This window comes from Capricornis sumatraensis, chromosome 19 (assembly GCF_032405125.1).
Source record: "Capricornis sumatraensis isolate serow.1 chromosome 19, serow.2, whole genome shotgun sequence".
NCBI classification, from domain to species: Eukaryota; Metazoa; Chordata; class Mammalia; order Artiodactyla; family Bovidae; genus Capricornis; species Capricornis sumatraensis.
The window spans coordinates 10,937,032-10,963,172 of record NC_091087.1 but is presented as its reverse complement, the minus strand read 5'-3'; the positions used below and the strand labels follow the sequence as shown (position 1 = coordinate 10,963,172).

At 43.7% G+C, this 26,141-nt stretch overlaps 1 protein-coding gene across 1 annotated transcript in view; it reads right to left on the bottom strand.

The window, feature by feature from the left end:
* Window positions 1-16,821: 16,821 nt before the first annotated feature.
* Window positions 16,822-26,141, bottom strand: part of CHSY1 (chondroitin sulfate synthase 1) — an 81,871-nt gene continuing 72,551 nt past the window's right edge. The window contains exon 3 of the mRNA XM_068991125.1: window positions 16,822-19,695. Coding sequence (XP_068847226.1) covers window positions 18,103-19,695 — 1,593 coding nt within the window. The 3' untranslated portion in view covers window positions 16,822-18,102. The remainder of the gene's footprint in view (window positions 19,696-26,141) is intronic.

The window sequence follows — 26,141 nt, the reverse complement described above, 5'->3', positions numbered from 1 at the left end:
AACTGAACTGAACTGAACTGAAACACTTATGAGTGGAGTCGCTTCTAAGACAAAGTCTACATCATCAGCTTGATTAGGTAATGCCAAACTTGTTTTCAGTGTGTCTGTATCAGTGCACACTCCTGTCAACAGTGGATGAGTTCTCATTTCTCCACATCCTCACCAACACTGGGCTTCCCAGGTGGAGTAGTGGTAAAGAACACACCTGCCAAAGCAAGAGGCAAGAGATGCGGGTTTGATCTCTGGATTGGGAACATCCCCTGGAGGAGGAAATGGCAACCCACTCAAGTATTCTTACCTGGAAAATTCCACAGACAGAGGAGCCTAGCAGGCTAGTCCATGGGGTCACAAAGGGTTGGACACCCATGCATCACCAACACTAGGGGCCATCAGATTTTAACATTTTTACTAGTCAAGTGATAATGTGAGAGTATTTTATTGTGGTTGTAATTTTCATGCTCCTGATGACTAATAAAATTGAGTATCCTTTCATGTTGACTGGCCATTTGGATTTCCTTCATTGTGGAATTCTTGTTGAGATCTTTTGCCTTTTGCCAAGACAGATGAGCCTCTCCTGTGGGATGTCTGTCTTGTTCTTATTATCTTATAGGAATGCTTTATACATTTTAAATACAAGTGCTTTGTCAGCTGTATCTGTTGCAAATATTTTCTTCTGATCTATGGCTTGTCTTTTGGTTTCCTTTATATATTTTGATGTGCATGTATTTATTACTCTTTGCCTTTTAAATTAGCACATTTTGAGTTCTTCTTTAAGAAACTCTTCTTAATCCCAAGATCAGGAAGATATTCTACCATGTTCCTTTCTAAAAGTTGTATTGTCTTGTCTTTCACATTCAGGTCTTTAAGCCATCTGTTATTTGTTTCTTTGGTTTATTTATTTATTGGTAAAAGGTAGTGCTCTAATTCTCCACAATTGTCCCATTGCCATTGTTTATTTATTTATTTTATTGGAGTATAACTGCTTCACAACATTGTCTTGCTTTCTGCTGTACAATAATGTAAATCAGCTATATGCACACATATGCCCTCCTTTTTGAGCCTCCTTCTCAGCACCCCCCAACCCATCCCTCTAGGTTATCACAGAGCACCCACCTGAGCTCCCTGCCAGTATCATCATTGAAAAACCAATCCATCCTCTCCCACAGATCTATAACATTTGGTATCCACATATGTACAGACCTGTTTTTGAGCTCTCTACTCTATCCGTGGGTCTGTTTCTCTGCCTGCCTCAGGCTTTATCCAAGTCCCTTAATACAGAACTGTGTGGCTGAATCACCTTCTGAAAACACATATTTCCACAACCCTACAACTTCCATGTTATCCCCTCATTCACCCACCTGGCCTGTATCCTATTTCCATTTCTTCAGGAATGATTGTTGTAGCAGAACATATATGATAAATAGTCAAGTTCTTGACTCTTGAATTTCAAAAAGATACAGATAAGTCAGAGCTAGTATTTCACACCCATAAGATGAGACAAAGATCACTTAGATGAGGAAAGGAGATGAAAGGGACAGAGAGAGCTTGAAGCAGGCTTCCTGTCTCTGGATCATCTCTCTTGATGCCTCTCTCTCTCTCTTCAGTCACTAAGCCATGTCCAACTTTTGCGACCCCATGCCTGTAGACTGCCAGGCTCCTCTGTCCATGGGATTCTCCAGGCAAGAATACTGGAGTGGATTGCTGTTCCCTTCCTTGATGCCTCAGGTTATTGGAAGTATAAGAGCAGAAGGAACAGATGCCCCCGACCTGAGTAGGATTGGGGACATTAGCAAAACCCCAGACTTGCCCTTGTGCCTAGCAGTGTTAGAGATGGGAAGCAGAAGAGGCCCAGAAGGTGACAAATGTTTCCTGAATATCCGGGTGCACAACTGCGACTGAGAGAGTGCCCCTGTAAAGAGGCCCGCATGGCCTGTGGACAGAGTCCGAGAGCTGGGGCACTTGGGCTGACACTCCCCTCTGCATGCCGAGCTCCAGCACAGGGCTGAATAGAGCAGTGAAGCCTGTTTCTAGGGATGGGGTAAAGTGCTCCATACTTCTCATTAAGCGTAATGTCAGCACTCCAGTTATTTTGTAAACAACCTTTCTCAGCTTGAAGAAGCTCCCTGTATTTCTAGTTTGCTGAGTTGATACCATGGATGAGTGTTGAATTTTATCAAGTACTTTTTCTGCATACGTGAGCGGATTATATGATTTTATATAGAACATATATATATGTTCTATAACTCTAGTGAGTGATCTTTGAATTCTGTAATGGTCCTACATTTCCTGCACAACCACCACATGTTGCTAGACTTGGTTTGCTAATAAACATTTTCTAAAGGATCTTTGTGTCTATGTTGGTAAGATATATCAGTCTTTTCCTGTGACATCTTTGTCAGATTTTGTATTGGGGTTTTATGTTGGTCTTAAAAATGACATTGAGAGGTACTCCCTCCTCCTCTATTTCATAACAGAATTTCTATGAAATTGGTATCATTTCTTAATTAAATATTGATACAATTAACCAGTGAAGCCATTTGGTCTTGGAGATTTTTCCCTCTGGCCAGGTTTTTCTTTACAAATTTAATTTTTTATTTTATATAAGGTTATTCAGATTATATATTTCACCGTGTGTCAGTTTTATTAAGTCATATTTTTAAATGTGCCCATTCATCTTTGTTACTGAATTAATTGACATAAAGTTATCTCTTGAGTGAGTGAAGTCACTCAGTCGTGTCCGACTCTTTGCGACCCCATAGACTGTAGCCTACCAGGCTCCTCCGTCCATGGGACTTTCCAGGCAAGAGTACTGGAGTGGGTTGCCATTTCCTTCTCCAAAGTTACCTCTTAATACTCTTTAAATACTAAGTTATCTCTTACTACTCTTTAAATAGCTTCAAGATCTGTAGTGATAACCTCTTTTTCTTTTTTTTTTTAATTTTTTTTATTTTTTAATTTTTTTTCCTTTTTTTTTTTATTAAATTTTAAAATCTTTAATTCTTACATGTGTTCCCAAACATGAAACCCCCTCCCACCTCCCTCCCCATAACATCTCTGTGGGTGATCCCCATGCACCAGCCCCAAGCATGCTGTATCCTGCGTCAGACATAGACTGGCGATTCAATTCTTACATGATAGTATACATTATAGAATGCCATTCTCCCAAATCATCCCACCCTCTCCCTCTCTCTCTGAGTCCAAAAGTCCGTTATACACAGCTGTGTCTTTTTTCCTGTCTTGCATACAGGGTCGTCATTGCCATCTTTCTAAATCCCATATATATGTGTTAGTATACTGTATTGGTGTTTTTCTTTCTGGCTTACTTCACTCTGTTTTTCAATTGTATATTGGTAATTTGTGTTTAGTCTTTTTCTCCCCCTTGATCAGTCTTTGTAGAGCTTTGCTAATTTTTAAAAATTTTCAATATGCCGTCAAGTTTATCTAGTGCATTTTTCATTTCAGGTAATGCATTTTTCTGAATAGCCAATGAAGTCCATTTTTTCTAGTTTTTATTTCTCATTAAGATTCCCCATATAGTCACCTCTTGACTATTTTTTATTAATTGATTGATTGATTGATTTTGGTTCCACTGGGTCTTCATCTCAACATGCAGACTCTCTCTGGTGAAGGTGAGCCGGGGCTGCCGTCTGGCTGGGGTGCACATGCTTCTCATTGTGGTGGTTTCTCGTGTTGCAGAGTGAGGGCTCTAGGTGTCTGGCCTTCAGCAGTTGCGGCACGCAGGCTCTAGAGTGTGCAGGCTTCAGTAGTTGTGTGCACGGGCTTAGTTACTCTGTGGCATGTGGAATCTTCCCAGGCCAGGGCTTGAACTCATGTCCTCTTATCCTCTGTACCACCAAACAAGTCCCATTAAAATTTTTTAAAATAAATTATATTATTTATGTATTTCATTATGTTGGGTTTTCATTGCTGCATGTGGGTGTGGTGAGTAGGGGTAGTCTTTCTTGCAGTGTGCGGGTTGGGCCTCTCATTGCTGTGGAGTCTACTGTTGCAGAGCACGGGGGCTTCAGTGGTTTTCCCATGTGGGTTCTACAGAGAGGACGGGCTCAGTAGCTGTGATGCATGGGCTTAGCGACTTTGCAGCACGTGGAGTCCTCCTGGCCAGGGGTCAAACCTGTGTGCCCTGCATTGGCAGACAGACTCCTATGCACTGCGCCACCAAGGAAGTCCTTGGCTATTTTATAATAGCTGTCTCAGAGACCTTGTCTGAAATTATGTTTCTCTTGCTTGGATCTTCTCTTGATTATAGGTTCCATTTCCCCATATACATGTTCCCTAAGCAAAAGTTATTAATCACTATGGCAGCCACATCACTTCCCTGGTGGCTCAGATGGTAAAGCGTCTGTCTACAATGCAGGAGACCTGGGTTCGATCCCTGGGCCGGGAAGATCCGCTGGAGAAGGAAATGGCAATCCACTCCAGTGCTATTGCCTGGAAAATCCCATGGACAGAGGAGCCTGATAGGTTACAGCCCATGGGGTCGCAAAGAGTCGGACACGACTGAGCAACTTCACTTTCACTTTCACGGCAGCCACACAACCACAAATCTTGACAAGTAGACCCTATGTAAGCAGAATTTTACAGGGCACAGTGCAAAATGGGTTCAGAATCAGAGTGGGGAGCCCTGAGTAAAACTCTGCCCAAGGTACTAAGAAAGGCTTGATTGAGGAGGAAATTCTCGATATCTTCCTTTGAAGAACAGCTAAGTTGTGGAGCAACAAAGCCTGTGCGCACAACTACTAACGCCTGCACACTCAAGGGCCTGCCTACCACAACTACAGGGCTTCCCTGGTGGCTCAGGTGGTGCAGAATCCACCCGAAATGCTGGAGACCTGGATTCAATCCCTGGGTTGGAAAGATCCCCAGGAGAAGGAAACGGCTACCCACTCCAGTGTTCTGGCCTGGAGAATTCCATGGACAGAGGAGCCTGGCGGGCTACAGTCCATGGGGTCCCAAAGAGTAGGATATGACTGAGCTACTTTCACTTCACTTCCTTTGAAGAATGTTAATTTTTGTGAAGTTCCTGTCTGTTAAATTTCTTGCCAAATATCTCAATTTTGTGGAGATTTTTTTCTCACACTTGTTAGGGAAATTCTGTTTGGGTTTTGCCATTGGTTTTAGGATAAATCTGAGATATAGTCTTGTCTCCTGATATACAGCCCAATGGAGTTTCAATGGACATTTCAAGGTGTTTGGAAAGCTCCTCTAACCTAATGGAATTCTGAACTCTGACTTTCCTGCAATGGGAAGCAGCTGAATCTTTTTTTTTACTAGCTTTTTCAGTTAATTCTTTCCACTATGTTCTGTCCAGTTGCCCCCATGCAACAATTCCAGGAGTAACTGACTTAGTAAGGGAGCTGATAGGCAGATTTTGAAGTTCTCCTCTCCATGTCTCCTGCTTCCTTTATCTTTTTCCCTTTCGGATGAACTGTCAGTTCAAACCCCACCCTCCGATGCCTCAAGCCAATAATAATGGAGCTTTCTTAGTTCTAATCCCCCAGTGCTCTGTGGCCTGGAGAGTGTCCTCCAGGAAAAAGCTGGATAAATAATACGCATGATTATAACAATATGTAGTTCTCTTCTTTCAAGAGTCAAATCTCCTTTAGCATTTGCCTGATTTTGGTCACACTCCAGTGCTTCAAATCATTTTTTTCTACTTTCCTTTTTTGTGTTTTTATTTATTTATGTATTGCCACTTTGTCCATAGTTTATTTTGCTATCTATGGGAGGGTTAATCTGATACACAATACACAGTTATTCCTATTGTTTAGTCACTCAGTTCTGTCTGACTCTTTTGTGACCCCCCTGGACTGTAGCCCACCAACCTCCTCTGTGCATGGGATTTCCCAGGCAAGAATACTGGAGTGGATTGCTATTCCCTACTCCCCTGTTACTAAAACAAAAACTCTTCTCAGTACTGTGTATTTTTTAAAAAGTATTATTGCATCTGTATTGAATTGCATGTTTTGGAATCTTAAAAAGTATTTAGCTTTTTAAAAAGGCACAAAAATGATAAAGTACTTAGAAAAATGATAATGATACTTTAAATAATAAAGTATATATGAGTTCTGTCATTCTATGGTACTGAAAACATACCATTCAGTGGGTTTCCATTTCCTGATAATTTGTGAGCACTTTAAATTGAGTGCTGAAATCTCCCTGACAAGTAGACACACTGCTTCATGTCTCCTCCACACCCGATCCCAGCCCCAACATGAATTTTGGAAAAAGGCCGATCTAGTGTGAATTTTGGATCTGCCATTTATTACGTGAGCTCTCTGAACTTCCTTTCCTCCTCTGTAAACTGAAGTCAAGAATACTGATCTCATAGAGGTTAAGTAAATGGAGTAACTTATATAAAGTGCCCAGGACTTAGTAACTCTTCTATAAATGTTAATTTCATGATTCACAAGGGAAACATTCCATTCTCTGAAGTAAGACTCATTATTTTACCGAAAACTCTTTGATTGTTATAAGCTAAAAACTGGATATCCCAAGCTGTTTGTGCAAAAATATTTTATCTTAGTTGTTATTTCCCCTTGGCAAATAACCCCTGGATTCTGTTATCTTCTCCTGAAGAGTGTTGATTTTTGTGAAATTCCTGTTAAATTCCTGTCTGAACATCTCAATTTGGTGGAGATTTGTCTTTTACACTTATTAAGGGAAGCCTGTTTGGATTTTGCCATTGATTTTAGGACAAATCTGAGACACAGTCATTTGATGGCAAATGCTATTTGGTGGCAAATAACCCCACAAAGAGCCTAGAATAGAAGTAAAGAGAAACTAGTACTGGCTGCCCACCGACCTAGCAGGCCACGGTGGGTGATGAAGGTGAGTGAGCCTTGGTTAGGGCCAGTCTGGTGTAGCAGCCAGGTGAAGGCAAGAAACCCCCAGTAAGGAGCTGAAATCTACCGGGATTAGTGGAAAGGGGCCTGGATGGGGTGAGGAGGTGTGACAGAACTCTGTCAAAGTTCCCAGGAAGGCTGGACTGATCTTGCCACAGAATCTCCATATTTCCTCAAGAAGAGAGGAGGTAGGCATTCCAGCCCGAGGATGCTATGTGGGCCAAAGCTCGGAGCTTTAAGAGAGGTGTCTGGTCCCTTAGTGGGGAGGTGTGGTGATGGGGGCAGGGGTTAGAACTCAGAGTCCGGAAAGGTGGGAGGAGGCAGGGTCAATCAGGGCCTTAAGGCGGTCAGGCCATCACTTCTGGGCTCGAACCGATGTCCTGTCTAAGCAGAAGAGTCCAGATAAAGTTTGCTTCTTTAGGAGGAAGAGTGCGTAGACCCAGAGGAGGCTGGCCTGAAGGAGCAGGAAATGGTCAGGAGGTGCTCTGTACACCAGCTCTCGGGGAGGCACTGGGGTGGGAGGAGGGGCCATCCGGTGACTGCATCCAGGAGGGGCTGGAGGACTTTGATGACTCACCGGAAGTGCGTCTGGAAGTTGATGACTCACCGGAAGTGCGTCTGGAAGAAGTCTTGAGCAACTGAGATTTCTAGGTGGGGCAGTGATGTAGGGGTGACAGGTTAACTGAAGCAGAGACAGGAGGTGCCCCAGGTCCTGTGAATTCTCTCAGTCTCGTAGGTAATCATAGTTGTGACCCCTTCAGAGGAGGAAGCCAGTCTCTGCCGCGGGCAACTCACCTGAGATCACAAAGCAGCAGGTGGCCTGGCGCAGGGCCTGGTCCATGTCTGTGGAGTTGATCGGAACCAGTGTAAACCAGAGCTTATTCTGGAAATTCCAATTCAAATAAAAAAGCCTGACTTGAAGCATTTGCCATTTCCTGAGTTGTAAATAGTCCTCCAACCTAGGCCAATTTCAGACCACCAGCAAGATGTCACTGAACATGGAGTTGGGAAGGGCTGTGTGCAACTGATTGTCACGAGTGGGTGAGTGGGTACTTGCCAGCTCATCCCTGACACTGACCCAGGTTTGGCTGGTACCAGGGCCCCTTCTTCCTGCACAGTGACAAACCAAACACCTCACAATTTCCCCACTTTCTTGCATTTTGAGTCACTGGCCTTCACCCCAACCTCTCCAGGATTTATCTCTCCACAGATTGGTATAGCAAGTGGGTTACAGTGAAATACAAATTAGTGAGAAAAGTCACACTTCCCCATCTGTGCCCAGGGCCCCTTTCCTGAGATTTCAGGGCAGTGAATTCCTTGGAGCTGTATTTCAGGGCCTTTCTGCTGAATCTGCAGAGGAAGCACTCCAGCCAGCACACATTGTGTGTCTGGAGGACTCAGAGGAACCACACTTGGCAGCTGTCCTGGATCAGAAGGACTGGATATCTGCTCATCATTCAGAACCCAACACAGAGGTTTCCTGTCCCAAGTAGGGATGGTGTTACTAGTGCCACAATCTGGAAGTGGATTCAATACTCACAGCAGCTGTCTTCAGAGTTGTCCAAGCTACAACTTACAGAAAATTCACATTCAGACAGTCTGCAGTATTTTAGCACTGACACTACGAACATCCATGTGTCACAGGTCCTCCACCATCTTGTTTTTTGTGAGCATTTTCCTTCTAACTTGGAACTGACTGCTGTAGAGGCCGAAGAAAGGCAAACACATCAAGCAAGGAATTAGGGCAAGAGGAACCCCGTGGACTGTGCCCTTCTGTGGGTGACGAGGGGATGAGGATTTAGGTGAAACCAAGAACTCTGTGATGAACTCATCTCCAAAGCAACTTGGGGCAGCATACTGCTGCAGAAGCCACTCTGGGGGTGGGGCAGTGTTAGGCCCTCAGCTGGGAGGCATGATGGTGGCTGGCACTGCAGGGACCCATCTAACAGGAAGTCACCAGGGGGTGAAATAGAAGTCGTGCGTTCTCCCAGCTGGGGGACACCTAGCAGAGAAGCCCTGGGCAGTGGGCAGGCACGGAGGCCAGGCTGCCCCGTGACTCCCTGAACCTCAGGCCCCTGGCTGGGGCTGGAATGGGGCTCCCTGCCTTGCTGAGCTGCACAGCATATGCCTCACATCCTTCTGGGGACATGGCTCATGGCAGGCTGTGCTCACAATCTGCCTCAGAGAAACTGGCCCTGGTGAGCTTTTGCTGGCAGGCACACCCTTTTGGGAGAAGGAAAGGCTTGTCCCCAAATCTAATTTTAAAGAAGGCCTGTGAATCATAACCCAAACTGCTCATTATCCAGGGACTGCCTGGTGACTGACTCGGACCTTCAGCTCCAGCCAAGGAGAAGTTGGGAAGGCACGTGTTAACTGTGGTTTCCCCTGATCCCAAGAGCCTCTCAGAGACCTCCAGCCTCACCCAGGCCCAACAGGGGTCTCAAGGTGCCTTTGTCTATCATGAGGTGCCCTTATCTTCCCTTCATCGCTGCTTCTACTAACAAAGGATTGCTCACGGAAGCCCCTGGCCTCGGCCTTGAAATTCAGTCATGGGCTTTAGCTTCCACGGAGTACAGAAGCCAAGTAACAATAAATTGTTTTATTGAGAAATGAAATGAAATATTTCCTGCCATATCAGTAAACAAAGATATCACAGTCATTGGTGATTCCAGCCCTCCAGTGTGAGCTGAAGGGCCCTAATGGCACTTAGGAAGAAGAATACTGGTATTCAGACTGCAGCCACTCTTGATGGTGAGCCCCAAGGGAGCTCAGGACGTGAAGAAACACCAGATACCAGCCCAGGAGAGCTGAGATGCTTATTAAAGGAATGATTTCAGTGAACCCAGATTCTTGCATCTTACAATACATAGAAAAGCACAAAACTCCTTAACTTGGGATATCTGGTTTTCTTTAATTAACAATAATCTCTTGATGTTTAGACTACCTGCCCTTTGTTGCAGAACTTCTGTATAAACTGGCTCCTCCCGTCACCTCCTCAGAGCCATTCTCTCAAGGTCACTTGAGATCCTGTCTCCCAGGCTTGAAGTCCTAATAATTCCCATGGATTAAAACATAACTCTCAATTTTTAGGTTGTGATTTTTTTTTTAAAGTTAACATGTATTTTATACATTGTTTAGTCACTCAGTTGTGTCCAACTCTTCTGTGACCCCATGGACTATAGACCTGGCTCCTCTGACCATTAGATTCTTCAGGCAGGAATACTGGAGTGGGTTGCCATTTCCTTCTCCAGGGGATCTTCCAGCCAGGGATTGAACCCACATATCCTGTGTCTCCTGTATTGGCAGGCAAATTCTTTACCATTCAATCAACTGGGAAGCCCATATTTTATATATTACCTAAAATATATATTTTTATTTGTATAGACCCTCAAAACCTCCCTACAACATAGGCAAGGGGTCAGTGGTAAGACTGAAATTAATTGCCATTTGTGTTCAAATGTACACTTTTCTCTCTGGAAAAATGCCCTTGCTTCTGGTTACATGGATCCTAGTGTCTCTGGGCATGTCTACGCCCACTCTCCTCTAAGTCTTGGAGGAGCCCCTTACCTTGAGCTGCCATTCTTGTATCTTGCTTTGTGCTTTGATCTCATGGGACAAATATCTGTGACCTGGGATTGGAGATATATAACTCGTTCCCAAACAGCCCATCTACCTGCACCTTGCTTCTCCTCACCCCCGAGTCATCAGTAAATCTTCCTGCCTTTTTTCTCACTTTGCAATGACTCAAGTTTTGCAGCAACAAAATTAGGTTTGTTGAATTTCTGTTTTCACGGGATGATGTAACCAAGACACAGGGTGCAATATTCCCACAGTATTTCTTGAAGGCCATTTAGTTGTTCAGGTTTATTTTTAAAAGGTTTTATTAAATGACTAGTAGGCACAAAATGCCAGTGTTGACCAAGTGAAATACCAAATGACTTAATGTCAGAAGTGGCCAAATACTAAGGTCCCTAGAAGTGGATGACCTACTACTGGAAACCAATCTGATGATCTAAAGTATGAAAAGGGCTTTGTGCAAAAGGCTTCAAATATAGTGTTATCCAAGATGGAACAGGATGCTCGAGGTGGCCAACAGCAGGGAAATTCTCAACTCTAATAAGATACATGAGGGCCTTTAAAGACAATTGTAGAGACAGTGTTTTAAGTGGGAGAGGGAGAGCAATTTGCCAAACAGTATGTATACATGCATTAAACTATAAAGAAAAACCCTAGAGAAATTCACCAAAATGGAATAGGATAGTGCAAAAGGAAGGTACTAAAGGCCATTCCTTTTCCTTCTCTACTTCCCAGTAAATCTATATTTGCATTGTGAAGACACTGTCATTTACAGTGGAGGAGACAGTCTTCATCTAAAACTCCAAACTGAGTTTGGATCATTTGAATGTGCAGTTTTAGTTTCACATTTCTAGTTTGCAGAGGGCATTCTGAGCACATGAATGAGATTTTCCCTTTAGTTATGTTACAGGAAGTGTTTTCCTAAAGAAAGACCTTAACTTAATTTGGAATTAATAAATTTGAAGGTCATTTTGAGGTTTGGCTAGAAATGCTCTCTTTTCTGCAAATGGGAGCATGTCTATAGCACTGAGCTAGGCGTGTGTGGGGCTGGAGTTTGACACAGGGCGATGGGTTGGGCTAAATCAGCAAAAGAGGAAGTGGCAGCCCAGAGGTGTCACCGACTGAACTGTGATGGGCTACTTAACAGAGAGAAATTCATTACAGATGCATCAGCTTTGTCTAAGCAGATTCCAGATCTGGCCTAATTTGCACCATTAAATAATTTAATCAATTTATTAAGCTTTTTCATTAGAAATCAATGGATAGCTGTTACTATTTTAAAGGAAATGTAGCTAGGATATTCTTAAAGAAAAAAAACTTTGTTTTCGTTTACATTAGTAAGAAAAGACAACCCTCATAACTGGAATATAATGAATGGTAAACTGAATATATTAAAAAAAAAATCTGACAACAGGCACTTAAGTGGCTTAACTGCACTGATGACAAGCCAACCTCAAATCTGGTTGGTCCTGTGGTTTTCAGTGAACGTTTTACTCCCATCTCCTCCTCCACGTGGTTGTCATTGTTCAGTTGCTCGGTTGTGTTAGACTCTTTGTAACCCCATGGACTGTAGCACACCGGGCTCCCCTGTCCTTCACTATCTACCAGAGCTTGCTCAAACTCATGTCCATCGAGTCAGTGATGCCATCCAATCATTTCATCCTCTGTTGCCCCTTCTCCTCCTGCCTTCAATCTTTCCCAGCATCAGGGTCTTTTCCAGTGGGTCAGCTCTTCGCATCAGGTGGTCAAAATATTGGAGCTTCAACTTCAGCATTAGTCCTTCCAGTGAATATTCAGGGTTGATTTCCTTGAGGATTGACTGGTTTGATCTCTTTGCTTTCCAATGGACTCTCAAGAAGCACCATGTTTCAAAAGCATCAGTTCTTCACTGCTCAGCTTTCTTTATAGTCCAACTCTCACATCCATACATGACTACTGGAAAAAACATAGCTTTGACTATATATATGTACCTTTGTCAGCAAAGTGATGTCTCTGCTTTTTAATATGCTGTCTAGGTTGGTTATAGCTTTTCTTCCAGGGAGCAAGCATCTTTTAATTCCATGGTTGCAGTCACCATTCACAGTGATTTTGGAGCCCCCCAAAATAAAGTCTGTCACTGTTTCCCCATCTATTTACCATGAAGTGATGGGACTGGATGAAAGTGAAAGTCGCTAAGTTGTGTCCAACTCTTTGCGACCCCATGGACTATACAGTCCATGGAATTCTCTAGGCTAGAATATTGGAGTGGGTAGCCTTTCCCTTCTCCAGGGGATCTTCCGAACCCAGGGATCAAACCCAGGTCTCCCACATTGCAGGAGGATTCTTTACAAGCTGAGCCACAAGGGAGGCCCAGGACTGGATGCCATGATCTTTTTTAATATTGAGTTTAAAACTGGCTTTTTCACTGTCCTCTTTCACCTTTATCAAGAGGCTTTTTAGTCCCTCTTCACTTTCTGCCATTAGGGTGGTGTCATCTGCATTTTTGAGGTTATTGATATTTCTCCCAGCAATCTTGATTCCAGCTTGAGCTTCATCCAGTCCAGCTTTTCACATGATGTACTCTGCATGTAAGTTAAATAAGCATCTGCCTGCCAATGCAGGAGATACAGATTCAATCCTTGGGTCGGAAAGATCCCAAGGAGAAGGAAATGGCAACGCACTCCATATTCTTGCCTGGGAAGTTCCATGGAGAGAGGAGCCTGGTGGGCTAGAGTCTATTGGGTCACAAAAGAGTTGGATACGACTTACCAACTAAACACCAACCTCCTCCACATACATCTCTGTAAACAAACAAACAAAACTCTGAAACATAGCAACACTTCTACATAAAGTCACACAAAATGAGTTGCTTTAATTTGATCCTCTGCATCGTAACATTTACAGTTTCGTTGTATTTATAACAAAACTAAGCATATTTGGTGTGAACTGGCTTTTTCCGTCAGGTGGAACAGGGACATTCTTTGAACACTGGGAAAGAACAGTGGGACCCCTCGAGGCAGCTGTGTAGAGCCACTTCACAAGACAGATCCCTTGCTGGCCTCCAGTCACTGTGGCAATAAGCTCCTTTGCAGCTGAGATTACAGCAGGTCACATGTAGCAATGCAGCTGAAACCCCTCAGGGAGGGCTGGCACCTGCTTCCTCCCATGGCAAGAAGCATAAGGAGAGATTTTGGAAGTCTGGGACTGGGTAGAGCCCCTCAGCCACCGGCAAGCCATCCAGTGGGTAGGCAATCCCCGAAGTGTCATCTTCCTGGAGGAAGGACTTGCAAGGTGAGAAAAGCTTCTGTAAACCCACTGTTCTCTGACCACTATCCTTGGGAGGTGGTGTGGAGCCCACATCTCACTGGTACCCCATGGAAACACTGAGTAACACATGAAGGTGGCTGCAGACAACACCAGAGCCTCTAGGTGACATTTCAAGTGCTGAGAACTGAGGTGAAACATGACTTGTCACTTAGCTTGGTCACACATTGTGACAAAGGTTGTTAGGAGGCATTAGCCAAGGCCCCCAGTCTGCTGTCTGCGCTGCATGTTTTGCTCTGCTCCAGTTGCGTCAGGATGCGGTTGGCCTTGTGAAACAGGATGAGGTCAGTGCGCTGGGCAGAAAGGAGGGGAGGGCAGACTTGCCTGCGGCTATCAGGAACTTGACCACTGGACTGATGGTGTCTGAGGCAGTGGGACACAGACCAGCTCCCGAGGATCATGGCTCCTTCTGTGTCTGGGCTCAGAAAGGGCCCTGGAGGGGAGCACCACCCAGCCCTTCTGCTCTGAGACTCTGAGAGTGATGGCACCTCCTTTGTGCCAAGAGAGCTGCCATATGGCCTACATTATGCGACACGCAGCCTGTCTCCAGCCGAAGTCCTGCATGCTAAGATCTGTTGTGCACGTTCTCACACTGGCTCAGAGGAACAGTGCTGGGAAAGCGATGTGGCCCTCCAAAAGTTAACGAGCTGCACCATCTGACCTGAGACAGCCTCTCCAGCCTCCACTCGGGCAGACCTCCCACACAGGCAGCCCACCCAGCCTGATTTCCTCCAAAACACAAGTGCGTGAGTCTGCTTGTGGCAAGAGGCTGGCACAGGTCCAAGCAAGCATGTGCCCTCCCTTATCCGTTTCAGTGAAGTTTAAAATGCTACCAAGTCAGCCTATTACACAATTCATCCTGCCTTCTGTACCAGAACCCACACACCTGGTGGTTCTTGGTGGGAAGGGCCTGAAGGCTGGCTGGAGGAAGGAGGGGTCCGTGCATGTCTGTGCATTGCGATCGCCCCCCTTCACCACTTTCACATATTATCCTTAACTTTTAACAGGAATTATCTGGTTTGCGGTTTATGGGCCATTTCAGTTGAATTCTTCTCTGTATTTAAAATAAAGTTACAGAAGCTTTTAATTTTAATTAGATCCCTTTTGTTTATTTTTGCTTTTATTTCCAGTATTCTGGGAGGTGGATCATAGAGGATCCTGCTGTGATTTATGTTGGAGAGTGTTTTGCCTATGTTCTCCTCTAGGAGTTTTATAGTTTCTGGTCTTACGTTTAGATCTTTAATCCATTTTGAGTTTATTTTTGTGTATGGTGTTAGAAAGTGATCTAGTTTCATTCTTTTACAAGTGGTTGACCAGTTTTCCCAGCACCACTTGTTAAAGAGATTGGGAGGTGGGAGGGGGGTTCAGGATTGGGAACTCATGTACACCCGTGGCGGATTCATGTCATATGACAAAACCAATACTGTATTGTAAAGCAAAATAAAGTAAAAAAAAAAATAAATAAATAAAGTTACACAAGCTAAGACAAAGTCTAAAGTAACAAGTGAAACAGAGTTCTAACTAGAAAGCGTTCCAAGTTTAAGGGAAGAAGGACTCATCTGTAGGTCATGAGTGTGGGAAGCTGTGCAGTGGGCAGGCAGGACGGGACATAAGCTGTGGGGAGGCATGCAGGGTGAGGACCGGAGCACGGATGGAGGGCCGGGCACTGTGGGGCACTGCAGGCTTCTGCAGACGCGGGCCCAGCACGCGCGGTCATCGCCTAGAAGAGACCCAGGACCACGGTCCAGGGAGACTCTCCACCTGTCATATCCACGCTGGGAGGGCCTGAAATGACACAAGGGTGGACGCGGGGGAGTTTCAGGGTCTCCTGGAAGATGAGTCAGAGGCGAGGCAGGGAGAGTGCTCCAGGCAGAGGGAAAGCACAGGCGGAGAGAGACTTGACGTCCTCATGAACAAAGAGACTGTTTGGCTGAAGGTGGCACCCTGTGGGTCCTACAGAGTCTTCTTTCAGGACGGCAGGGGGAACCAGAGCTACTGATTTGGAGGGGTGTTTTAGGAAGAGGGAGTGTCCAACTGGAGCATGAGCCCACAGGCCAGGGGTACTGAGTTCAGGCATGGCAATGCCAGGGGAGTGAAGGGCTCCAACGGCATCTCTAGAGCCAGAGTCTTGATGAAGAGAGGGCAGCACTTCCATCATCAACACTGACATCAGGAAGAGGAGCAGATGCGGGCAAGAATGAGATTAGGGAAGGAAGTGGCCAGTGTTAAAGGATCACTGGGACACCTGATGGGCACTGAGGCTCAACAAAGCAATTGCTCATACTCTGTCCTATGGTTCCCTATTACGATAAACAGGAGAGAACTTAACTGAGTTTGTCATCAGGATGTATACTATGCTCTTCCTTACTGAAGAATAAAAACGTCTGTGCTTTTTTCCAAGGAAAAACTAACTACTCCCACAAAGTAAATGGCAATTAGGCTGAAGGACAGCAATTCCTACTGTGAGCACGATGTCATTATCCTGGATCTTCACTGTCATTACATGGTAAATACCTGTCCTGGGAGTGTAATTCACATCCACAAAGCTTGCTGCTTTGGCGTCAAAGATCTTACTTTGTTTGATTCTTAGATTATATGGCAACTGTGGGCAATTTATTCTGTAGCTAGATCCACCCTAAAATCCTGAGCACATTTAGGCACACAGTACCAGCAAGTGGACACTTGTTAAAATGCAGATTCTAAGGGGCCTAGCAGGTTCACTAAGGGGCCCTGAAAGATACACTTGTATCAAGAAGGCAGAGGGGGGCTTGGATCTGGTTTGAAGACTTTTGTTCTATAAAACACAGATTCAGCAAGTTCTTTAAGAAGAACAAACATAAGATGACACATTCATTCCAGCAAAAAAAAAAAGAGGAAAGAGGCACTTGAAAGTTTCATTTCATTTCCAATTACAGTGCACATAAATATTCCCCTCAAATAACTTGAAAAACCTTATGAATCAGTATTTAAGATCTTTACTCTCCAAATGTAATAAAATTCTTCAGCTAAAACAGGAGTAATGAGGCAAAATGGTTCTGAAAAGTACAATAGAAAAATATTGTCCACTGGTTTATTTTTCCAAATGAGCAATAGGCTATTTACAAATAAGCAGATCTCCAATGATGTATATTAAAATGACAAAACTATTACTGTTTGAAATCTAAATGAAAAAAACATTTATTAAGGCACATTTGTTCTGTGAGTCTAAAACAAACTTTCTGGTGTAATGACAGATTCATTTCACTTTTGTCCCCAAAACACATGAGCACCAGGATTATCAAAGAACACTCAATATTTAGTAAAACAGTAAGGAATGTAAAAATTGAGGAGAGGGAAGAGTTTTCAAAAAGAAATCTTTGGAGATCAGTTTACTGCAAATAAAATATACTAAACACTCCTTATACACATAAATACTAATAACTAACAGAAACTTGGGAAATGGTAGCGCTCTAAACAATGGATATTAAATAAATTAAAGGTATTTCAGATACAAAGGATAGAACAAAACAGTAATTAAAAATGAGACACCCATCTCCGTCAACATAACACAGATAGGATGAAGTGAACAAAATCGGATACATTTTCTCCCAATGCTTTCATTAGGGTTAGGTTTTGTTTATTTTGTTTAACCTTGCATACATTACATTTATGGCAATAATTCTTCTTTGCCATTCTAAATATTAATATTTTATCTTTTAAAAAGAAGGGTCTGGAGAGGAGAAAGTGTCAGACTCTTCTTGAAATCTAATGCCAGGTCCATCAGGCCACACTAATCTCAATAAGAACAGCCATCTATCTTACTATGCTTTCCTGCTCCCCTTGTTTTGAAAAATGAGACAAGTTTTGGGGAAACAATCACTTTTGGAAAGCTCTTGAGGACGATGACATAGCTACTATCACATTTCCTTATTTGACAACTGGAACATGAAATGGCTTAAAAAAACTGTTGTAAAAAAGACAAAAGGTAGAATCTGTGCAAAGTTAACAGTCAAAACAAAACATTTATCAGAGTTACAGTGTTTTGTTACAATAATACTTTGCAGTAATGTTCATGTTTTCTGCCATAGGACTATAGCAAAGAGGTCTGAAAAAGAAATATTAAAAAAAAGTTTTGCTCCTCAGGTACATTTCAAGTCATAATTAAGCACGTCTGCTACATAATGTTTAGCAAGAAAATGTGTTCAAAAGGCAAACATGATCACATTTTTGTTCAAAAAGCTCAATCTTCAAGGAGTCCTTTGTAAGAAAACCATGTGTAAAATATATCCCCTTGTATGGACTTCAAAAACTGATCGTACAAAAAAATTTTTGAAAAATAAATTAGATTAATTAAAAATGTCCTTTCCAGCAAAGCTGGACATTAGGCTGTCCTCACTGAGCCATTATTATTGCTGTTTTTACTATAATTTGGGTCATTTTTCTCTAACCACATTTCAGCCAACTGCTGTGTGGACCCATATGTTGACGCTTTGGACCCCAAGCACATTTTGTACTGTTTGGGATCAAGGTTGGGATCGCAAAAGACAGGATGGTGGACATGGACTACTCCTACTTCTTGGCTCCTAAATGTCTTCAAACCTGCCTGGACAACCTTGTTGAAAAGGTCAACATCCTCAAGCCCCCAGCCTTGGATAGAAACATCAAAGCCGCCTACTCGGACGAGATCTCCCTTATGAATACAAGTGATGCCAAACCCATAGTTTCTCCAGAAGCCAGTTTTTTGAGTAAAGGCAAAATGGTTGTCACTGGGGACCTTTCCACTATAAACAATCTTTGGATCATACTGGCTAAAGATGATTGGAAAATATATTTGTTGGCCCAGAACTGTATTTGCTCGACATCGCTGGAGAAATTCTGCAGTAAATACAAGGTCAACGTCACAAAAGAAGAGCAAAGATTCATTATTAAACTGAGATGATCCCACTTCTAGGGCCAGAGCTCTTGAAAATTCTCCAGACACGGGCAAAATCTGCATGTCGGCTTTAGGGTACTTAATGCGGTAGTCTCTCATGAGTTCAACTTGCTTGGCCTTGTCAGGGTTGGAGTCAGAATTGAAAAGCAGAACAACGAGCTTGACGTTCTGATTCGGAATGAGGCATGTCTTCTCAAAGTTCCCCATAAATCTCACAAACATGTCAAACCGTCCAGACAAAGGAATCAATATATTGATCTTTTTTTCTTTGGGTTCTTTGTGCTCATTCTTGGACCCAGGAAGCTGAAAGGGAACAAGCTTCTTCAGGGAATTTGAGAGAAAGGACAAGGATCCGGATTCTTGATTGATTTTGCTGGCCAATTCCTTTGCGTCCAGCTCCTCGTGCTCCACAAACTGGATCTTGCTGAAGGTCTGCTGTAAATATGCGTGCCTCCGCACAGGGACCGTCATCTTCTTCCCTTTGTGCTTTTTGTACAGAAGCAGCAAGTCCAGAATGTACTCAGCCCCATACATGGGGTTCACTCGGCGATAGCCATACTGTATCTCCTTAAAATCGATTATGCGTCCTCTGGTCTTGGCGTTGGCGTTGATCATCTCCATGACCTGCATGACAATGTCATCCAAGGCCTCGCGCTGCGCGGAGTCCATCCCTCTTCGAGGGGGCTGGCTGTCAGCGGCTGAATACAAGTATTTCCCAGTCAGAAATTCCCATTCCAGAATCTCCTCTCGTTGGCGGGGCTGGAACCTCATGAAGGAAGGAGGGATTCCCAGCTGGAGGTCTTCTTTATGAATCTCGGTGTTGCTGTATTTGCTCATCAGGACAATCTCGCGGTGCAGCTGGATGGTGCGGTGGCGAAGCTCAGCGATTTTGCGGCTGAGCATGTAGCTGTGAAGCCTGTACTGGTAGGGCGGGTTTTTGTTCGGGTGCAGAGTGATGGCACGATGAATTTTACTGTTATGGAGATCCCTAATGTACCCCTTCTTGTTCTGTTCATAGTTCTCATAAAAAAGCTGCTGCATCTGTGAAGAAATAAATAAGGTTTCTATTATTAATATGTGGCTGAGTGTCCCCCTTCTTGTACTTCCTTATATATCTGCATACTCTGTATTATAAATCTTTCTAAATGAGTCAGAACATACCTAAGGTTCTAAGTAAAACTCAAAAAACAGCAGTCCAGTGATAGTAGAATAATTGTAAACTGCTTATAGAAACAAGACTTCATCAATAACCAAGTTAGCCAATACAATTCTGTAGGCAAATAGAACTATGAAAAAAAGTTTTCCCATAAAGTAAAAGTATAATCTTGAGCTCACAGTGCACCAATTCAGCATACCTGGAAGAGAATGCCACCTTTAGCTCCCAACAAACCTGGGAAGGGGACTGGAGAGCCAAGGTCCCCTCCCTGAAGACTGGCACCCACAAGGAGCTGCCATCTAAACAGGAATAAACCGTTATCAGTGGGGTGAAAAGGAGAACTCCAGGAGGATGAGCCGAGCGCAGACAAATGCTGCTTTCAGGGAGCTGAGCAGAACCATCCAGCCACACGCAGAAAGAGGCCTGCCACTTGGCAGGGCATGCTGTAGGTAAAGTCAAGGGTCAGCAAGGTTGCCAGGACCACACTCTGAGAGTCCCTTAACCATCTGTGTGTTCCTAGGCAGGCAGGAGAGGGCCTGCTTGCTAGCCACCAGATCTCAAGGACCAGTGCAGAGCTGAAGGGCAGGCAAAGCAAGGGGGCTCATTATCCCATCCACTCTCCCTCTGTCTTAGGACACTGGTTTGGGAAACAAAAGTTTGAGGTCCTTCAGCCAAAAACAGGGTCTGTTGCCTCAAGCTAGATAGAGAATATACTTAATTATCTAGTACATTCACGCAACAAAATGATGACCTCTACAAAGCCTTTTAGAACGAACAATTTAAAATTTTGCAAAAAAAGTTTTAGTAAAAATGACATTTGCAGCTGGTATCTGATAACCTAGCCTTTGTTTGATTTGTGGCTCAACTTTGTCTTTCTGAACATGTTACTAAAAACAAACTCTTGATAAGGGTACATGTGTTTGGATCAAGTAGTTTATTTGCCTCTGGACAGTCATATTTTTGACTTTTTTCCTTGAGCCACTAAAGTTGTAATAATAAAAAATACAGATTAATATTTTTACACCACATTTTCTTTTTCTATACAATTACCATAGGCTACCAATAAATGAAACCAGTAAGAGCAAAAAGAAGAGAAATGCTTCCAAAAAATGGCTTAAGTGGAAAAATAAAAAGGTGCACAGGTAATGCTACCGGTGCTGAGCAGGGACTGTGCGCACACCCACTGGCCCAATTCCCTGGAACCACAAGTCTGCTGAACGCTGACCACCTACGTCCTGTCCTTGGAAGAGCAAGCCAGCCTGGAACTCATCATTTCCGACTTCGCTCTCCAAATCATCTACAATCAACATACAAGGTACGTGTGCACATGGAATTATCCACTGAAATAATTTCAAAATGTTACAGTTAAGTGGAACAGGTAGTCAGGCAAAAAAAAGAAAGAAAAGGAAGCAGAGAGAGTGTCTCTAACGCTGGAGAGAGCACACCCTTCTCTCCTGAGCAGCAGGCATTCGGGGTGCTCACCCACGTGTGCAAGTGCCCACTCGCTGTTCCTCTTAGCACAAACAGCACTTAGTTACTGAAAACACCTGACTTAGCAAATGACCTGATTTGCTGAGAGGGCTTTCAGTAACTGATGCTTGACAGTAACTGATGCTTGAACTCCTCCAGCCCCGGACAGACAGGCCACAGAATGATAAACAAGAGTGACAAGGTTTGGATGATGATCATAAGGACCATAAGAATTTACCTTTCTTTTAATTTCACTCTTTAGACAGGTCACAACAAAAGAACTTTAATGAAATTCCTATCGAAAGTATTTTTACCATTCATTTTCTAGCTGGGCTGATTTCAAGAAGTACCTGGCTCCAAGGTAACAAGTGAGTGTCCTCTGAAGATTCAAAACCATGAAGAAACACTGGGGAAAACCCTTTGCAGATGCTAAAGATATGAAACAAATACCTTCAATACTGTCATTTCCTTCTTTGACCCTAACCCCTATATGCCCCAACAACTTGAGGTCATTCTTCCAGTTTTAATAAAGTCAGTCAGCCTTTACAACATCCATCAAATTAGCTAGGTGAGCCACCTGACCCCGCTTCCTCCTCCTGAGGACGCCACCGTGTGAGAAGAGTCACTCAAAGGTCAGCAACATCCTCATCACAGCAAAGAACTCAGCAAAACCCAATGCTCTGAGGTCAGGGAAAAGTACACTCACCACTGTAAGCTATATGATGGAAGGTTTCCTAACGATTTTGGCAGAGAGTTTAAATATTTGTTATAATTACAAATTATTTCCATTTGTCTGCTTATAACTTTCAAAGTTTTGAAAACGAGCACGAAGAACCACGACTGTTCTGGAAAGGTCCCTTTTACATCTTCAAGAATACAGACACAGTGAGCCATCAGCCTGGCCGTAAACACTGCTTTCCAACTCTGAGGATGCTCTGAAGCAGGCGGGCTCCTTCCTCACTCTGCGCTGCCAACCCCATCTGCACAGGCGTCTCAACTCTGCTCTGTTCCCGCCCTGCTGGCTGATATCTCGGTCTCCCAATGGATCTCCTCGCAGAATTCTGTTCTTTCCTCAATCCTGCACAGTACCAAAACCAGTCTTCTTAAAATATAAATCAGAGGCTTCAGGCTAAAATATGAGTGGTAGAACCCACAAGAGTCTCCTTCCCAAATGCTCTTAAAAGAGAGTAAAGAAATGCAAAAGGAATAAACTCATAAGGACCAAGAGAATGGGGTCACAAACACAGACACAGTAGGCAGGAAATGTCCCCAAATTCTGAGAAAATGGAGCATGAAGGAAGTTGAAACCAAACAGACTGCTCTGAAGAGTAAGCCAATTTATTTAATCCTGAGAACCCTGGGAAAAGATACTGGTGTTGCAAAAGCTAGGGGGCGGGGGAGCTGCAGGGCTGAACACAGGGAGACTGGAGGAGCTGGGAGTAAGGGGCAGAGTGAGCCCCTCGGCTCCTCCCACAGAGCATCTCGGCAGCGCGGGGAGGCCACTGGAAGGAGACGCCCGACATCTTGAGGAACACGCTCGCAGTCACTCTGCCATTTAGATGATGGGTCTTTTGCCAGAATTCATGTAGAGTTGCCTATCGATTGTTGCAACTAAACTAGCACTGTGAGTAGCAAATACTGGTGGTTTCTTAATGCATAAATCATTTACAGTAGTTATTCTTGAATGTCCCTGTCTACAGGTTATCTTTCTTTATTCTGCTGGGGTTACTTCACTGATAAGCACATCAGTCTTAAGCTCAATCTCTCCAAAAATGAAATGTGAACACCTGCGTAGAGATGAGTTAAAAGCTGACAACAGGGGGGAAGTGAAGTGAAAGTTGCTCAGTCGTGTTCAACTCTTTGGGACCCCATGGACTATAGTCTGCCAGGGTCCTCTGTCCATGGAATTTTCTAGGCAAGAATACTGGAGTGGGTATCCGTTTCCTTCTCCAGGGGATCTTTCCAACCCAGGGATCGAACCCAGGTCTCTTACATTGCAGGCAGATTCTTTACCGTCTGAACCACCAGGGAGACAGCAAAGATACTAGTTTAAAAAAAAAATCTTGCCTACAGAGATTCCACTTAGTTTTTCAATGCTTCAGTCTCAAGTGACAATCAACAGCAAAGACCATCAGACAATTGAAAGAGGGTTCCAATGAGAAAGATGGAGACAAAACAAAGAAACAAAAAGCTTGGTGAAAATGCAAACAGTGAAATGAGGAGAAAAAAAACTCTAGAACCAAAACAAAACCCACCAGGTATTCAAAGAGAAGCTACTGTCTCTGTGGAACAGAAATAGAATACTATAAAAAAGAACAATCAGAAAACAAATAAGTTCTTGAAATTAAAATAGCAAAACAAAAAGAATAGAGTTCAAAGATAAAACTGAATACACCAGAAAATAGAAAAACAAAAACAGCACACAGGAGAGAAACATATTCATTCTGGAAAGAGAAAGCACATGGGGAAGAAAATACCAAAAAAGGGTCTAAAATGAAAGTGTTCAGATGCCTGGATTGAATCCTCAGTGCCCAGAACAGAGTACAGATTGGGAATGCTACAGGTAAAACTATTAGAGGAGAAGAAAGGCTGCATATAAATAATTCAGAAACTGGAGTGGCACTAAACATAAACAAAACTAAAGAATAATGCCTTCAAAAGTAGGAAGACTAAAAATTATTTCTTCATATAGAATTGTTTTCCCAACCAAACTATCCATCAAGGAAGAGGGAAGAAAGAGTTTCAGGTATTCAACGACCCACATTTCACCTTGCATCCATTCTTTCCCAGGAAGCTGTTAGAGAATGTGCCCACCCAGAACGAGGGTTAAGATGACACAGGATCCAGGCAACAAGGGGAAAACACAGAAGGAAGAAAAGAGAGCCCAGAAGGACAGTGCCGGGAAGTCCTCCCAGGACAGTACTGTGGACTGCAGGTTTGTGTCCCCCCAGACTCGTGTGTCAGGAGGGAGGGCCTCTGGAAGGTGCCTGAGCTTAGACAGGCCGAGAGTAGGGCCCACCGTGAGTCAGTGGACCTCACTCACAAGGGGATGGAGTACCAGGAGAGGACACAGGAGGGCGGCTGTGTGCAAACCCCCAGACAGTCCTCCTGAACCCACAAGGCTGACACTCGGATCCTGGACTTCCAGCCTCCAAAACTGTGAGAAACTGCTGCTGTTTAAGCCACTCAGTCTACAGTATTTTTGTTCTAGCAGCTGAACAGACTAGACAAAGAGCTCTGCAGCAGGCTGAGGGTACCAGCGCACACGGAAAACGGCACAGATGGTTCAGTGCTTGCATCTCCAGAGTCCAGCTCAGTGCTTGACACACTGCAAGATATTCAACTTGAATTAATGATTAACAGTGGTCCTGAAGCATAGCAAGTATCAAGAAACTGAACGAACACAGCTCATGTGGATAGACACAATACAACATAGGTGTGTTCCACTGACCAGGATACACCCTAAAACATAAAAATCAGCAGCGTGTTTTGAAAGAGAATACATACCCTGAAGGATATAGCTGTCCTTTGTTTTTCACTCCCCAGACACCAGTATACAACTGTGTGTTTTATTCTTGGCTATCAAAACCCTGAATGAGGAGAGCGAGGTCCATCAGGAGTCCTCTGTGAAAGCAGGTCTCCACGTGTGACTGAGAATTCTTACAGACTCAATATGACATCACGTTTCTAAACACTTTCAGGGAAACTTTTCTCAGCATGTTTTAGAAGCGGTCCATGACCATTACTTCCACAGTGACTGAAGCAGAGGCCAGCTTTACCTGAAACACAGAGTTTCAGCGTGCTGAAGGAATAAATACACAGAAGAGAACATGTCTGACTAGCAGGCTTCGGATCCCCTGGAACTGTTGCAGACAGAATTTTAAGCTATAGTAAAGCTGCTGTAAGCACCTTCTGGCTAAAGTTTGGCTGAGAGAAATGTTGTATTATATTCTTTTTTTCTTTTACTGAGAAGAAATCTGTTGCAAGACAGAAGTGTGTATGCACATTTGTGTGTGTGTGTGCATGTTTAGTGTGGGAAGCACTTATTTTATTCCAAAGAAGGTCAAGTCTATACCTAGACTAGCTAGCGCCTCCTCTCCTCAATTCACTCCCAGCGATTGACTTAGTCCACTAACACTGATACAAGATAAACGTTTTAGACAAAGAAGCCACTCACTTGGCACACAGGATGAAGTAACATACCTGCAAGGATCTTAAGAAAAGTCTAAATAAATGTTCCAAAAGGGCAAATGCAGGTGCAAGTACTTTACAGCGAAGTAGAGACAATGTAACAGGTGAGCATGGGCACCTCCCCATAAGGGTATTAATGGCAGTATTCAGTTCAGCTCAGTTCAGTCGCTCAGTCGTGTCCGACTGCGACCTCGTGAATCGTAGCACGCCAGGCCTTCCTGTCCATCACCAACTCCCAGAGTTCAAACTCACGTCCATTGAGTCAGTGATGCCATCCAGCCATCTCATCCTCTGTCATCCCCTTTTCCTCCTGCCCCCAATCCCTCCCAGCATCAGAGTCTTTTCCAATGAGTCAACTCTTCGCATGAGATGGCCAAAGTACTGGAGTTTCAGCTTTAGCATCATTCCTTCCAAAGAAATACAGGGCTGATCTCCTTTAGAATGGACTGGTTGGATCTCCTTGCAGTCCAAGGCACTCTCAAGAGTTTTCTCCAACACCACAGTTCAAAAGCATCAAGTCTTCGGTGCTCAGCTTTCTTCACAGTCCAACTCTCACATCCATACATGACCACAGGAAAAACCATAGCCTTGACTAGACGGACCTTAGTCGGCAAAGTAATGTCTCTGCTTTTCAATATGCTATCTAGGTTGGTCATAACTTTCCTTCCAA